General features: G+C 36.8%; 1 protein-coding gene across 1 annotated transcript in view; it reads right to left on the bottom strand.

The window, feature by feature from the left end:
- LOC143247698 (carbonic anhydrase-related protein 10-like) overlaps window positions 1-13,296 on the bottom strand; it is a 36,362-nt gene extending 23,066 nt beyond the window's left edge. The window contains exons 1-3 of the mRNA XM_076496103.1: window positions 13,165-13,296; window positions 4,937-5,131; window positions 3,961-4,056 (exon numbers count right to left, since the gene is read on the bottom strand). Of these exons, the coding sequence (XP_076352218.1) occupies window positions 3,961-4,056; window positions 4,937-5,131; window positions 13,165-13,254 (381 nt within the window). The 5' untranslated portion in view covers window positions 13,255-13,296. The remainder of the gene's footprint in view (window positions 1-3,960; window positions 4,057-4,936; window positions 5,132-13,164) is intronic.
- Window positions 13,297-16,403: the final 3,107 nt, after the last annotated feature.

The raw sequence follows: 16,403 nt of genomic DNA, 5'->3' as shown, positions 1-16,403 counted from the left end.
TTAAATTTCGCGCAAAGCTACACGAGGGCTGTTACGCGCTAACCGTCACTAATTTTGAAAGTAATAGGCTAAAGGGAAGGCAGCTTCTTAACTTCACTCACCGCTAACTCCTGGGCTACTCAAATCTGGGCCTGGCATGGCCAAGTGTGTTAAGGCGTTCGACTTGGAATACGAGGGTCGCGGGTTCGAATCCCGGTCGCACCAAACATTTTTGCCCTTTCAGCCGTGGGGGCGTTATAATGTTACGGTCAATCCCACTATTCGTTGGTAAAAGAGTAGGCCAAGAGTTGGCGGTGGGTGGTAATGACTAGCAGCCTTCCCTCTAGTCTTACACTGCTAAATTAGGGACGGCTAGCGCAGATAGCCCTCGAGTAGCTTTGCGCCAAATTCAGAAACAAAACAAACTCAAATCTGAACGAATAGTGTGATTTGAGCGTGTCTCTTAAGGCAAACTCCTAGTTCAAAAGTGAATAGTGCTTTTATGAAGCAGAGGGATGCGAACCATGATTCCTCAAATTCATAGTGCGAGATTGCTAACTTCTAGGCCTCGCTAAGACCATTTTTACCACAGAAATTGTTGAATTTTTGTTTTCATGCTAGTTCTCTTCTTGTACCTGTTTATTTCAAATAGACTGATTTGTATTCAAAGCATCGAACCTATGTTTTGTAATTAATTAATCTCTCGAGGACTGTAAAAATACTTTGTATTTTAGGGTTGAGCTCGTTATACGTCGTGCTTTTAAATACGAGCGTATGCTCTAGTTGTCTCTTCCAACGTTTTTAAGCTACCAAACCTTTTGAGATTGTGGCGTACACCTGATGTGCATTATTTGTTAGCAAACAACAAAAACGAATATAAACAGTACTATACATTAATAACGAATAAATATTAATAATTACAATAATAAAGAGGCACATCAATAGAAATAACTCGAGGGTAAGTCGGCAATAGGTGAACGTTGAGAGCTCGCTAGTTTAATCCGTTAGTAACTCAATAAATCGTACTACGTTGGGACAGCGGTAAGTTTACAACGTTAAAATCAGGGGTTCGATCCTCCTCGGTGGGCACAGCAATAGCCCAACGTGGTTTTGCTATAAGAAAACACACTCAACGAGTCTGCCCTTCAATCTTGAGACGTCGGGTCTATTTTATTTGATATGTTTTTCAAAGATTTTCGGTACATCTAGATATAGTACTCACTGGGGTAGATGTACCAAAGTTGTGAACTGCTGTCCTACAGAACACGCAAATCTCGATTTTCGAAGATTCTCATTCATTTTCTAATTTCACGAGACTGTTTTTTTTCTTCTCTGAAGGTGTTACATGGACAGCAGTGATGTTGAGAGAAAACAATAGGCGGTGGGCAACACAAAACATTTCCATTAAAAATCTATAGTTTAAATTTCTGACACCAGTCGTACTTAGAAAGCACACAAAGCTAAAGTACGCTAACCATTAGGCCATTGCCCTCCTAAATATTGGTTCTATGAAATGCTCTATTTTCTGTGATGTGCAGACATACCATGCATTTCATATTTTCTTATTTTAATGTAAAAACAAAAATCCAAATGTTTTGTTATTTTCAAGTACGTTTAGTTTTCGTATAACACGTGATCAGAAACGTCTTGAAATCGATTTTATTTTAGCTATCTTCGTTCCTTTGTTATTCCTTGAAGATAACACCTGGTCTATCCATGAGTAATTTGGCTGTTAAGTTTCACGCTGTACAGGATGGCCGACAGCAGTATCATCCAATGGTAGGTTAGGTGATATTTCTTTTACGTTTGATTGGAAATGACCAGTCACGTGATAGCGCTAGTAGTTCTCGTTAAATTCTGACGTCACTGATTCAACAAAGAAATATGAATTGTTCAGCTTGGAAATAATCCTTTATGAGTAGAACCAGTCTGATCAACTTACAACTGCACTAAAGCCCCGCTACGGTAAAGTCAGCACATTACTGCTTTGTGTTTTGTTAAATAAAACGTGTTTAATTGTGTATCACTGTCACACTATGTGTCCAGTCCACATTACTCTTTGCATATAAATTTCTCAACAAGTGGGTTTCTCGACATCACAGATTCGCTTAGTTTTAGTGGAACTAAGTATTACTTATCCTGCCGATCCTCCCGTTATTTTGCGAATCTGCCTCTTATTTTTTATTGGGAAACCACTTCAACTCAAGATACTACATCTATAAGCAGTAGGCCTCATGGAATAAGGAAAGTTGTGTCATAACTTAATGTAAAAGTGAAAAACGATAATTGTATTTGCTCAAACATGTCCCATTTTCTGTCCATAATGATGTTGTTAACGTTTGTTTATTTTTACTATTTTCATATATTACATACACATCAAGAATTCTGTGTCTGATCACTCACGAGGAAGAGACTTTTAGATCTATGTAGACAACTTTGTAACTCGTCGCTTTTCATCGCAAAGCAACAAAATAAGTTATTTGCATGAAGAAAAATACTTGCGTATAGTTAGGCTTAGAGTTATTTTTGTTGCGTTAATACTGTTTAGGAAATATAGATATGTTTCGTTAGACCGCGATTATATTTAGGATCAAGAGATTAAAGCTAACACTTAAACAGCTTAAAGTACATAGGAAATACTTTTCAGCTTCAAGTAGTTTTCTATAGTTTTGAGTTTGACAAATGCTGGTGTTGTTTTTAGTTTAAGCGTAAAGTTACACAATGGACTAGCTGTGCTCTGCCCGACACGTGTATCGAAACCCAATTTCTACCGTTTAAGTCCGCAGAAAGTCTAATGAAATGACTAAGATAGTATGATAAGGCCCAGATGTCACACACCACTTTAGTTGCAGGTTATAGGGCCAGATGTCACACACCACTTTAGATGCAGGTTATGTTGACTGTGAGTGGATTCAATCAGATTCCACATTTTCACCTTGCACTAGAAATACAAAGCATTTTAAGGACATAAGCACTAACAATATATCCTATTACGTCGGTAAAACAGAACACATAAGTATGAACCCTAAGTCTTTATTCAACAATACCAGTGTCCTGGTAAGATTGGATTTGGTTTGTTTTGAATTTCGCGCAAAGCTACACGAGGGCCAGCCATCCCTACTTTACCAGTGTAAGACTAGATGGAAGATAGCTGGTCATCACCACCTAACACCAATTATTGGGCTACTCTTTTACCAACGAATAATAAGATTGATTGTCAAATTATAGCGCCCACAAGGCTGAAAGGGCGAGCATGTTTGGTGCGACGGGGATTTAAACCTGCGACCCTAAGATTAAGAGTAGTAATGCCTTAACCCACTTGGCCATACTGGGCCAATTTGTGAAATACAAAATTATTGAATATCTGAGTTTGAGTCAATAAAATAAATAAAATGGTGAGATACCTAATGACACTGCATGGCTTAGTTAATATTGTCCAACACGTTCGATGCCTAATGACACTGCATGGCTTAGTTAATATTGTCCAACACGTTCGATACCTAATGACACTGCATGACTTAGTTAATATTGTCCAACACGTTCGATACCTAATGACACTGCATGACTTAGTTAATATTGTCCAACACGTTCGATACCTAATGACACTGCATGACTTAGTTAATATTGTTCAACACGTTCGATACCTAATAACACTGCATGGCTTAGTTAATATTGTGCAACACGTTCGATACCTAATGACACTGCATGGCTTAGTTAATAATGTCCAACACGTTCGATAATCGATAAAACCGATTTTTTTTAGTGTCTGCAACACTTCTTTTAATAGAAAGTACCAACCAGAAATAGAACCCGGGTTTTCAACGATGGACTTGTTTTTTACAGATTTTTCTGCTAATAATTTCAAGAGTTTAATATCCCGTCCAGGAAACTATTTAGTATAATACTTTTCAAAGACTTATATTTTTTCTAATAGATGATTGTATTTCCGATAGCAAAAGCACCAGACATGAAATGCCTTACCTGAATAAGTATTGCTATTCCAACGATACCATGAGACTTTGTTTCTGCCTCCGATATGTTCCTGTAGAGGTCAGAGTTGAATCCCAAAATCTGTACCTAGAAGTAAAGTAACTGTTGCAGAGTGGTTACTTTTAAAACCAAAAAATAATTTATTAGGCTTTGTTTTTTAGAATTTTTTCACGAAGTTACACAAGAGTTATGTGGTTTCAATCGTAAAAGTGTTTTGATCGTATTTTTTGCCTTTAACCTTACATAATAAATTATTGTGCTTTTTTTCCTATATATTAAAGTTGAAGTTTCTTAGTTTATTAAGTTAAATTAAACAATAAATTCAGCGTATCTGAAGATTCATCATTTGTAAATTTAAAGTTACCATGGCAATCTTTAGGACTTTTCCAGGAAGGATGTTTTGTGTGTGTATGTTTCCGATTCGTTTTGTTTTGAATTTCAGGTAAAGCTACACGAGGGTTATTTGCGCTAGTCGTCCCTAATTGAGCAATGAAAGATAAAAGGGAAGGCAGCTTGTCACTATCCCCTCTTGGGCTACTTTTTTACGAACGCATAGTGGGATTGATCAAAGTATTATAACCTCTTATCCAGTTGGCCATATCGGGCCATTTTATTTTGTAAAAGCCAAACTTTCCAATCACAAATCTTAGGTACATTACATTTCTTTTATTTTCTAAAGAAAATTAACTCCATTATCTCGCTTCATATCAATAAACAAGAGGGAACCATCAATAGCCGTGACTGTAATTAGATCTTAAATCGGTGAAGAGATGGATCTCCGAGCTGAAAGTTTGTATTCGTATAAAACAATCAAATAAATCTCATAATCATTCTATGAGCCGTTATGCCGCGGCTGAAACTTAAACGACTTGTTCGAATAAACTTGAACTTACGTTCTGTAATGACTTCAAAGCTTCTTGAACGTTAAACTAAAACTTTTTGTTCGATTATGTTTTAAACCACAAACCTCTGCTGGGAAGGTTTGACCGGCTACAGAATGTTCAGATCCAAATTCTTCACTGCTTCCAAAATGAAGATGTACTTCATCCACGCGGTAATCATAAGCCAGAGGTCCACTGCTGATGTGGACAGTTGATGCTTTCGATGACGTGTTGGCTTTGAAGAGAATCCCGTGTCCAGTGTTAGTAATTATTCCGTTAATCTAATGGGGTAAAAAACAATATACAATCATTCAATTGTCAACTTAAAGATTTTAAAATTATTGAACAATCTTGGAAGAATAAATTCTTGACGGGTTTAACCTGTTCAGTGCCGTAGATGAGATAACTAGTCCAAGCCGATCAGTAACACAGTGCCACAAACGAGTTAATTCGTTCTTAATAATACCTAACTTCAACGCTAGATGTCAGCACCATATATGCATTTGACCTACTTACAAATTGTTTCACTTTCGATCCAAAATGGCGTCACGAAAAAAGTTACAAAACGAAGAAGCATTAGAGTTCTATTGTAGCAGCTGAATTACTTGGCAGTCAACAGATTAACGGCACCAACTCACAGATATTTTATTTTACAAAATGGAATCACAGTATGGTAACCTTATTTTATCTCAAAAATAAAAAAAAGTTAATTTTTTAATTAAAAAACCTTCAAAGACATCTAATTTTATGAGCGAACAGAATTATATACTCGAAAACTCATAAAATGGCTACTTGTTTACAACTGTAAAACTTCAACTACATTTGCTTTTATGAACGAATAACATTTCGTCACTGAAAAACATACCAAAGCGGTTATGCCTAACTTAATAGTAAATAAGACAGAGCTATAGAATTCAAAGCATATAAAACTCTTTTATTGAAAGTTTTATCTCGTATCATATATATGTTTTGTTTGTTGTTGTTCTTTTTCTCATCGTATGACAAAAAAGACAAAATAGACTTTACAATCTATATTCCTGTCGTTCGAGTTTTGCTACTTTATACGTAGAAAAATAAAGTGTTTATCATTTTATCTCGTCGGTAGCTTAATTATTGACTTATGTCCCACCTCCTGGTGGCGATTCACAATGACCATATTGCTGTTGCTATTGATGGGTTAAAACCACGTATAAAAAAGTAACTTCACTAAACCGTGAATGTAAGTGAATACTTGATCCAACAGACCTAATCTATTCTACAATTCACTACTTTCGCTACAGTTGATTAGTTTCGCTGGTTTCATCATTGGCCTAATGTGAATAACTATGGAAATAGTAGCTTTCATAATCAAATAAATAACTTAAGTTAGAGCCCAATGAAACAACACTAAACAATATGATGCAAATAGGCAATGAAACAGTGATAAAACAATAATGTTACGTAATTATGGGCTGAGTTTCAACCCATAGTTCGGGCTTAGTTAGATTGTAAAAAAAAGCAACTTAAGTCTAAAGTAGTAGAAATGCTGCACCGACTTGCCACTTAAGCCTATAGAATTAAAAATCTACATTAATTTCCCTTTAAGCCTAACGTAGTAGTAAAAATAGTGTGTCGATTCTTCCTTTAAGCCCAGAGCATTAAAAATCTACATTGATTTCCCTTTAAGCCTAACGTAGTCGTAAAAATAGTGTGTCGATTCTTCCTTTAAGCCTATAGCATTAAAAATCTACATTACTTTCCCTTTAAGCCTAACGTAGTTGTAAAAATAGTGTATCGGTTCTTCCTTTAACCCTAAAGCATTAAAAAACTACATTGATTCTTCTCATAAGCTTAGAGTTGTAGGAATACTCCATCGAATCGTCACTTAACCCTACAGTAATGTTAGCAAATGCGGTGATTCGTCCCTTAAATCTATAGTTCTGGTAAATCTTCATTAAGTCGTTCTTTAAGCCTTGAGCAGTAGTAAAAACACTACATCGATTTTTCCATTAAGCCTAGAGGAGAGGTAAAAAATGCAATAAATCGTCTCTTAAGCCTAGAATTCCAGTAAATTTTCATTAATTAATTCTTTAAGTCTATAAAATAACTGTATTGATTCTTCTCTTCGGCCTAGAGCAGTAGAAAAACTATCGATTAGTTCCTTAAATCTAGATGAGCAGTAAAAGAAATGAATAGATTTGTCATCTAAATGCATCCAGTCATTCACGTTTCAAATAAACAAACACGGGAAGGCATGCGCTGTTCATGGTTTCAGTTTCTTTTTCGGTAGACTAAAGCATAACCAATAACATTCCTCCTACCGGACAAAATATAATCAAATTTTAAACAAGTCGTTGAGATTAGATAAATACTTGCCAACATTAAATCGACAATTCTAATAACGAACTTCACTGTCGCGACAAAAAAGTCCACTGAAAAGAATACAATGTTTAATTCGGAATAACAGAGAGTTAATTGGACTTCACTGTCGCGACAAAGAAGTCCAATGAAAAGAATACAATGTTTAATTCGGAATAACAGAGAGTTAATTGGACTTCACTGTCGCGACAAAGAAGTCCAATGAAAAGAATATAATGTTTAATTCGGAATAACAGAGAGTTAATTGGACTTCACTGTCGCGACAAAGAAGTCCACTGAAAAGGATACAATGTTTAATTCGGAATAACAGAGAGTTAATTGGACTTCACTGTCGCGACAAAGAAGTCCACTGAAAAGGATACAATGTTTAATTCAGAATAACAGAGAGTTAATTGGACTTCACTGTCGCGACAAAGAAGTCCAATGAAAAGAATACAATGTTTAATTCGGAATTACAGAGAGTTAATTAAAGAACACCGAAATGGAAAGAATGTTCAAACTTGTCTCCGGGTTACACAGTTTTGAGTAATTACAGTTTGTAAGTCCATTTATGAATCAGACAATTAATATCAAAGTAAGGACATCAAAACTAGAACCAGTTCGTGGTGAATACTTTGAAGTGGTTTACACGTGTTCATCTGTTAAAATAGTTATATTTTAATATAGTTTCTTACGAAGCAGTGACACATAAAAACATTTGGAAAATACATTTATGTTATCAAAGTTCAAGTAATTGTATATGAATCATGAATGCTGTTGTATATGGATAAACATTTCTTAATACGTAAAAACAGAGATAACCAAATATTATGAGTCATCAAAAAAACCTTCAATTACTTCATATTACCTTTGTATGATCTCCATATTATAGAAGTGTCGTAAGCAACTATTTCTAAATGTTACTTATTAACCGTATTTAAATACAAGTCTTAACGAGGGATACAAACTCTTAATGGATAAGATAAAAAATGAAATATATTTAACGTTATAGATGATCTTAAAGCCTTTTAAGTTGTTTATAAATCACAATATAACTGTTTATAACTTTAAACTGACAAACAAGAAGAAAGGCAGCCATGACATACAAAAGTGAAGACCAGCTCTTGGCTTATTATAACCAAATAGTGGAATCTGACTGTCCATTTTATAACACATACACAGCCCAAAAGAGCATAGAAGAAGCAAGCTCAGAATCTTCGAATTTACAGCTAATCACTTGAAACTAAAAAACTAAAATAGTGATTCGAAACTAAAAAAAAATTGACTTGAAACTAAAAAACAAAGTGATTTTAAGCGACACTCTAAAAACATTGTATAAATAATCTCTATAATGTATTTACTGAAAACGACAATCCAAGAAAAGAAAAACACACGAATATGTCTTTTAATTCAAATTAAGAAATAGCCAAGGAAATTGTTAACAACAGTATTCACTATCAAGTTTAACTATTAATTCCATGAAGATAAACCCGCCACATTACGGCCTTAATATAAAGGAAAAAGATAGGCTAAGAGTAAAACTTTGTAGCTAAGAACAGTTACTTTAATTGACGCATGAAAAAAAGTGCTGTCGAATGAAACCTTTTTATTACATCTCATAACTGTTGATCTGTGCCTGATTTTCACCAACCAATCCCAATCAAAGGACACCAGTTATACGTTAATAGAAGCTAAATATCTAGCTGTTCAATATTTATATATATATATATGGTCTCTGACTCGGCTTAGCAGTTCAATATTGAAATATATATATGGTCTCTGACTCGGCTTAGCAGTTCAATATTTATATATATATATGGTCTCTGACTCGGCTTAGCAGTTCAATATTCGTATATATGTATATGTTCTCTGACTCGGCTTAGTGTTTGTTTGTTTGTTTTTTGAATTTCGCACAAAGCTACTCGAGGGCTATCTGTGCTAGCCGTCCCTAATTTAGCAGTGTAAGACTACAGGGAAAGCAGCTAGTCATCACCATCCACCGCCAACTCTTGGGCTACTCTTTTACCAACGAAGAGTGGGATTGGCAGTACCATTATAACGCCCCACAGCTGAATGGACGAGCATGTTTGGTGTGACGGGGCTTCGAACCCGCAACCCTCAGATTACGAGTCGAGTGCCTTATCCACCTGGTTATACCGGGCCAGGTCTTATCAGGAGATTTGAAGTGTCTCTTAATCAATATGGTAAGATAACAATTAAAAACAATGTTTACAAGTGCAAAGATGAGCAGCGCATACCAGAGCTGTTTGTACATTTTGATTTGGCTAGTACAGATAGCCCTAGTGTAGCTTTGCGCAAAATTCAAAAGGCAAACAAATCCAAAATGTCCAGTTCAGTGCATTAATGTTTCAGTAACGATCATTGGTGACTTAGAAATTATACACTGCTGTTCGTCTCATGACATCCTGAAGAGAAATGAGTGTATGACAATGTGCTAAGCATGCGATTTTGCGGGAAAGGGACACGGGCGATTGTTCCTCAAATTTACAGTTCGGTACGCTCACGAGCTTGGCCACTCTTTTTTCTGACGAGTGGATACAATTTTGTTGACCACCACATAAGAGTAACTTCCTGTATTTATTCTATATCTTTCAAACAGAACACGTACCATCTTATTCAAACATTTCTCTCTGAAAATTATAATGGTTTTTCGTTGAAATGATACGCATGAGTTAAACTGAATGGACATCGATCCGTTTTATGATCAAAGTTGCAAGATTAAAAACGTAAATTATTAATCTTTTGTATTCACAAAGTTTCTCGCTGATCGCCTCAGAGATCGAGTTTCTCGTCAATGGCAGGCGGTCTGATTTGTGAAGGATTAGACTAATCTCCCATTTAAATTTGTCAATATTGTTTGGAACTTTCGAGAACGTTTAGCGTTCCGAATGTTGGATGACTTCTCTCGCTAATGGCAAGCAGTCTAATCTGGTAAGGCAGATTAGTCTTTCGAAACTTTTCAACTCAGCTGGAAACGCATAGAATTTAACTTACTAAGTAAATACGATTTTATTCAACAATGGCAATTTGATTAAACAAGTGTCCGAGAGTTCAGTGTCAATGTCCACCTTAACAGTATTCTTTTGTTTCTCTCTTCCTTCGTGTTTTTTTTTTCCCCCAATCAGTTGAACTTGTCACTTTTTCTTTCAATTAACAGAACAAGCGCTAAACACTCGAATCCCTGATCGTCCATTATAACTGTCAGTTTCAGTTACAAAGAAAGAGATGAACACTTTTCTACTGCTATAAATAACAAATGGGGTAGGGTAGACAAACACTTGATCTGTTCTGTTTTCTCGTCCAATACAAACAACAATCACTACATTTAAAACTTTTTGTTTTGCTCCTTTCCACCCCCGACTATGATATGAGAACTAGAGTATTCTGATAACTTCTTATTTTAAATAATACACCTTTTCTATTTGTTTCTTGTTAAGCAAAAATCTGTATGGTGAGTTACCCGCGCCGTGCCAATCATAGATATCAAAGATAGATTTTAGTTAGCTTGTTTGTTTTTGAATTTCGCTCAAAGTTACATGAGGGCTGTCTGCGCTAGCCATCCGTGATTTAGCATTGTAAGACTAGATGAAAAGCATCTAGTCATCACAACCCACCGCCAACTCTTGGGCTACTCTTTTACGAAAGAATAGTGGGAATGACCGTCACATTATAACGCTGAAAGAGCGGGCATGTTTAGAGTGACGAGGATTCGAAACCGTAGCCCTCAGATTACAAGTCGAGCACTCTAATCACTTTGCCAAGCCGGGCTGTTAGCGTAAGAAGCCTTTAGAATTACTGCTAAGATACTGCGGACATACATTTCCGTCAAGAAAATTCTGGAAAAATTCATCACTCGGATTAACCGACAGCAACTGTCCATAAATGAGGAACAACTGTGACTATCTATTTTGCTTACGGCTTTCTTTGTAGTTGGAGCATTTGCGATTTAATAAAAAAAATATATATTTGTACTCTCGATTCAAGCCCCACCACAGGATCAAAGTGTCCATCAAAAGTTTATCTTTTATTAGTACCTTATTTAGAAGCACTTGGAAAACGGGCGGAAAAAGTTGCTTTTCTTTCACGTAATTCTAAAAACATCCATAAAATCCGAAATCCAAATTTGCATATATCTCCGTATGAGCCCAACATTATGTGTGTTTTTGATATAGCAAAGCCACATCGGGCTATGCTCACTGAGAGAGATCGAACTCCTGATTTTAGCGTTGAAACATCCGAAGACTTACCGTGCCTTCGCGGGGGACATGGACCCAACGGACCTTCATACCACGTTTAGTAAAGATTTATCGACATCCTACGAAGTATAATAGTTACACGGTCAGATAACAGAAAGTACTATTGTATTTAAATATATATATATATACGTTTTGATGTAACTGTTTTTATTGTGACTTAGTTATTACATCTGTTGTGTGGATGATCGTGACAAAAATAAATGTTTTTACGTTAACAATTATTAAAAAGTTATACAGTAGCGTCATCTATCGGCAGACGTACAAATGGTATCCATGTTACTAAACTGTTTCAATTTTGTCCTTCTGTGACTAAACTGTAAAGCAATGGGCTTATAACGTTAAATACCGTGTTTCGATACTTGTGGATAGCAGAGCATAGAAACACAAACAAGTTTCGGTTTTGTTCAAACATTATTCCGAGATTTGTTTGTTTGTTTGTTTTTTTTGAATTTCGCACAAAGCTACTCGAGGGCTATCTGTGCTAGCCGTCCCTAATTTAGCAGTGTAAGACTAGAGGGAAGGCAGCTAGTCATCACCACCCACCGCCAACTCTTGGGCTACTCTTTTACCAACGAATAGTGGGATTGACCGTCACATTATACGCCCCCACGGCTGGGAGGGCGAGCATGTTGATCGCGACGCGGGCGCGAACCCGCGACCCTCGGATTACGAGTCGCACGCCTTACGCGCTTGGCCATGTCAGGCAGCATTTCGAGATTTAGCACACAAATTTAAACTCAATAATTACGTCAGTTTTATTTTTCCAAATATTTAGTTTTTTTCGATGCAAACAATATTTATACTTGCATGAGAATAGGTTCACGAAACGAAGTAATAAAGACAAGACTGAATCAAAAAGACTTAGTGTGGTCGTGGTGATTAGGACATTCAACTTGAAATCTTTATCTCGCGTGATCGAGATTCGTCGTTGGTTATGCACACACCTTTCAGCAGTGGGGGCGTTACAATGTTATGTCAATCCCATTATTCTTTAGTAAAAACCAGTCCCAAAACTGGCGGTAGGTGATGTGGACTAGCTGTATTCCCTCTAGTCTATCTGTCACTTTAAAATTAAAGACAGCTGCAAAATGTGGCCCTCAGCGTGAAAATCAATAAAAAAATGAAACTGATTCAAAGACAGAGGATACCGTGAAATGAATGACACTTGAAGTGTTGTAGAATGTTTGAAAATGAATCATAATATGAGCCGCTTAATATGTCTTATTATCGGTTAGTAATGCAACTAATTGTTAGAACTGCGTATGGGCTTTTCTGGTTCAAACTTTAATCGAACTGGGACTTAATTAATTTTGAAAGCAACAACCGATTTGACAGTGAACATGTTATGATATTTGTAACAAAGATATGGTAGTGAAAGAGGCCTAGAGACTACTCGTGATAATATCTGTTTAGGCTTAGCAAATCAAAACTTATAAACAATAATATCAAACAATTTTTTTTTTTAATTTTAGCACCAGTTTCACAAGGAACATGTGAGGCCTAATTATGTAAACATATACCAAAGAAACACAGATTGTTATCTGGTGAAGAGTTACACAAACAGAATAGGATATACACTAAAGTATTCTTTATATTTATTTTCGTGTACGACAATGGATTGTTATTGGTGGATTTACAGAAATTATTGTTAATTACGTGTTTGAAATATTTTCTCACTGTCGAAATACACAATTACTCACTGTCTTCTTGTCGACGTGCACGGGCCTCAAGTGCGGATCAAACAATAATATCGAAGGGTCAATGTCCACAGGTGATTGGCGATGGCCCATGTTACATAAGCTCCACTCAGGGTTCAGAAGACCCCAGTAGTTAGGCCCTATAACAGAGGAACCAATAAACTATGACATCATCCTTCTTGAATGGTAAAAAAAAATCAAATAAATGATTTATAAAAAAAAATCGATTCAGAAACAAATCAATTGTAAAGATATTGTAATAAACGTCCTTGTAAAAATCCATAGTAAGTTATCTTCTTCATAAACTAATAAATTACGATTGGTTGGTTAGTTGTTTGATGTTTTACGTCGCAAAGCAACTAGGCTATCTGCGTCAAACGTTTGGTAAAAAGTTAAAGTAAAATTATTAAAATTCATAAAAAGAATTTAAGGTAAAGCAAAATAAAGTTTAATTTTTGAAATAAAATATTACTAGCATAAAACCAATGTTTACATTTCGTCTACAGCAGTAAGAGAAAAACTACAGTGGCGCATGTTTATATCTAACATACTGAAAAATGTTAGATATAATATATATCTAAAGATATATTATATAATACTATATATTATATCTAAAGATATAAACATATCTTTATACTGAAAAATGTGACACTCAAAACACAGCTCTAAGAAAAGAACGGGAAAGTGTCGAACCCACACGAACTTAGAATTTTCTGTCGATTAAAAAAATTCAATAAAATGGGCAAATGACCATGTAACCCACATAAACGGAGTCCTCGCAAAATGCCACATCTCCATGTTGTATCATAAGCCTTCTCAATGCCAAAGAATATTAATACAAAATGTTGTCGTATGAGAAAGGCTTCTCTGACTGACGTTTCAAGTTGAATAAGGTAGTTAATGGTGGAGCGAGGTTGTCGAAACCCACACATGGAGAGGTGATTATTTGATTCGAGGAACCAAACAAGACGAGCACTAACCATCCTCTCTAAGGTCTTACAGAGACAGCTCGTCAAACCAATTGGACAGTAGTTTGAAGGAATCTTGGGATCCCAGGCATAGAAAAAGGTAGGACAACAGTCTAGCGTTAGGCATCATGAAGAATATTCTCTTGCCAGATTTGGTAAAGAATAATCAGAAGAATAGCAAGAGAAGCAGGAGATAGATGGCGCAGCATCTCGTAGTGTATATCATGAGGTCCGATCGATGCTAGATCGTTGAAGGTTCAGTTTGAGTTTCACCAGTGTAAAGGGATGATTATAGTCACAGAGACAATTAGCTCGAAAGGAAAGAGGTGATTTTTCTGCCCGAGTCCTGATGGCTAAGAAGGCGAGGAAAGAAGCAGAAGTGCTAAATACCTGGCAAAAACTTTCACCTAGAGTATTGGCAATGCTCTGGGTATCAGCTACTGCAAGATCAAGATCGAGAGGGGACAGTATTATATAGCCCACTGACCTTTCGAATCTTGTCCCATTTGACTTTGGAACTGGTGGTAGAAGATATGCTGATTGTGAATTTAATCCAAGATTCCTTCTGGCTTTGACGTCTGCTGGAAAGCAATGAGGTTTGACAATGTAGGATATCTGCAGAAAGTATCCCAGGTCCGTTTTTGAGCCTTCCATGCCATGTGGCAGGCAGGATTCCACCACGTACAAGGATATCGTGGAAAACGTGTCGAGGTTTTAGGAATACATTGAGCAGCTGCCTATATAATACAGTCAGTTACCACTGCCACATAGTTGTCCACTGATGGATTACAGATGATGGCAGGTTCAAGTTATGCGAAAGCAGTGAAAGAGGGCCAGTTTGCTTGATCCAGCTTCCACCGGGGCACGCGGGTCAGGTGGCACTGACCACGGCCCATCTCTCTCAAAATTATAGGAAAATGATCACTGCTTCGTTGGTTATTGTTAACCCTTCAAGAAAAATGGGAGAATAATGAAGGAGAGCAAATTGAGAGATCAACAACAGTAAAGGACTGACTAGATGTGTGAAAATAAGTGGAAGAACTAGTATTGAAAATAGAAAGGTTGTGATTAGAGAGTATACACTCTATGGAATGACCCCTCCTATCAACATCAGCACTTCCCCAGAAGGGATGATATCTATTAAAGTCCCCCAGGAATATAAAGGGAGACGGCAACTGTTCAATGACAGCATCAAGGTTTAATTTATCATATGTCTCACCAGGTAACAGGTAGAGAGAACAAACAGTGATGGTATGACCCAAATAAACATGGATGGCTCCGGCCTCCAAGGGTGTGTCGAGTGGCAAAGACAGGGTGGGCACATGGTGCTCAACCAACAATGCCACCCCTCCATGCACTCGTCCATCATACAGCCTGTCATTACTGTGCAAAGAAAACTGCTGAAAGAGGACTGTATTGACAAGTTTCAGAAATGTTTCCTATAAGGAAAGACAAACAGGATGGTAAGAAGCAATCAGCATCTTGATGTCATCAAGAGTAGAATGCAAATCTTGACAGTTCTATTGTATCAAGGTGGCCATTTTTATTTATGTGTAGGTGAATTGGTTGGAGAGCCCTTCTGTTTACGACCACGTTTTTTTTTTATTTATTCGAAGGAAGCCGATTGGGTCGATTGGGCAGGTCTTTGTTGTTGGAAGAGGATTCCAGTGACTGAGGACGTGAACAAATGATCGTTTTGCATCTTGGGGTGGGAGAAAAAGATGTATCAGAGGAAATATCTATACCTGGAACCAAAGAATACGATCTTGGGATTTGCTGAAATGTATGTTAGGGACAGAGATGGGCGTTAAAGCTGATTCATCAACTTTTTTAACCATGGAGGCTTTTCATTTGTTTTGAGAACAATTATCTTTGAGGCACAGAGATATTTCTGCATTCCCACTGTAGTAGTGGAACAAATTGCATCAGCGTACGTCCAAGATGAAGTGGTGGACAGCAACCTTCGAGCCTCAGGGTAAGTAATGTTGTGAATCATTTTCAAACGTTGCACCTCTTTTTCTTCCAACCATTTAGGGCAAGAATGAAAGTAGGATGAGTGAGAACTAACACAATGTGTTTCACACTCATAGGTATCATGGTCCTTGCCACCACAACAGCACACGTCAAGGAACCACAACATGATGTGTTCGAGTGATCGAACCGCTGACACTGGAAACATCTGAGAGGGTTTGGAATGTATGGCCGTACCTTGCAAGTAAGATAAACTGCCTTGATGGTGGCAGGTGGACGAGGTGGTGTAAATATAAAATGAGG

Source organism: Tachypleus tridentatus, chromosome 3, assembly GCF_004210375.1.
Source record: "Tachypleus tridentatus isolate NWPU-2018 chromosome 3, ASM421037v1, whole genome shotgun sequence".
In the NCBI taxonomy this organism is placed as follows: domain Eukaryota; kingdom Metazoa; phylum Arthropoda; class Merostomata; order Xiphosura; family Limulidae; genus Tachypleus; species Tachypleus tridentatus.
This window is presented reverse-complemented; position numbering and strand designations above follow the sequence as displayed.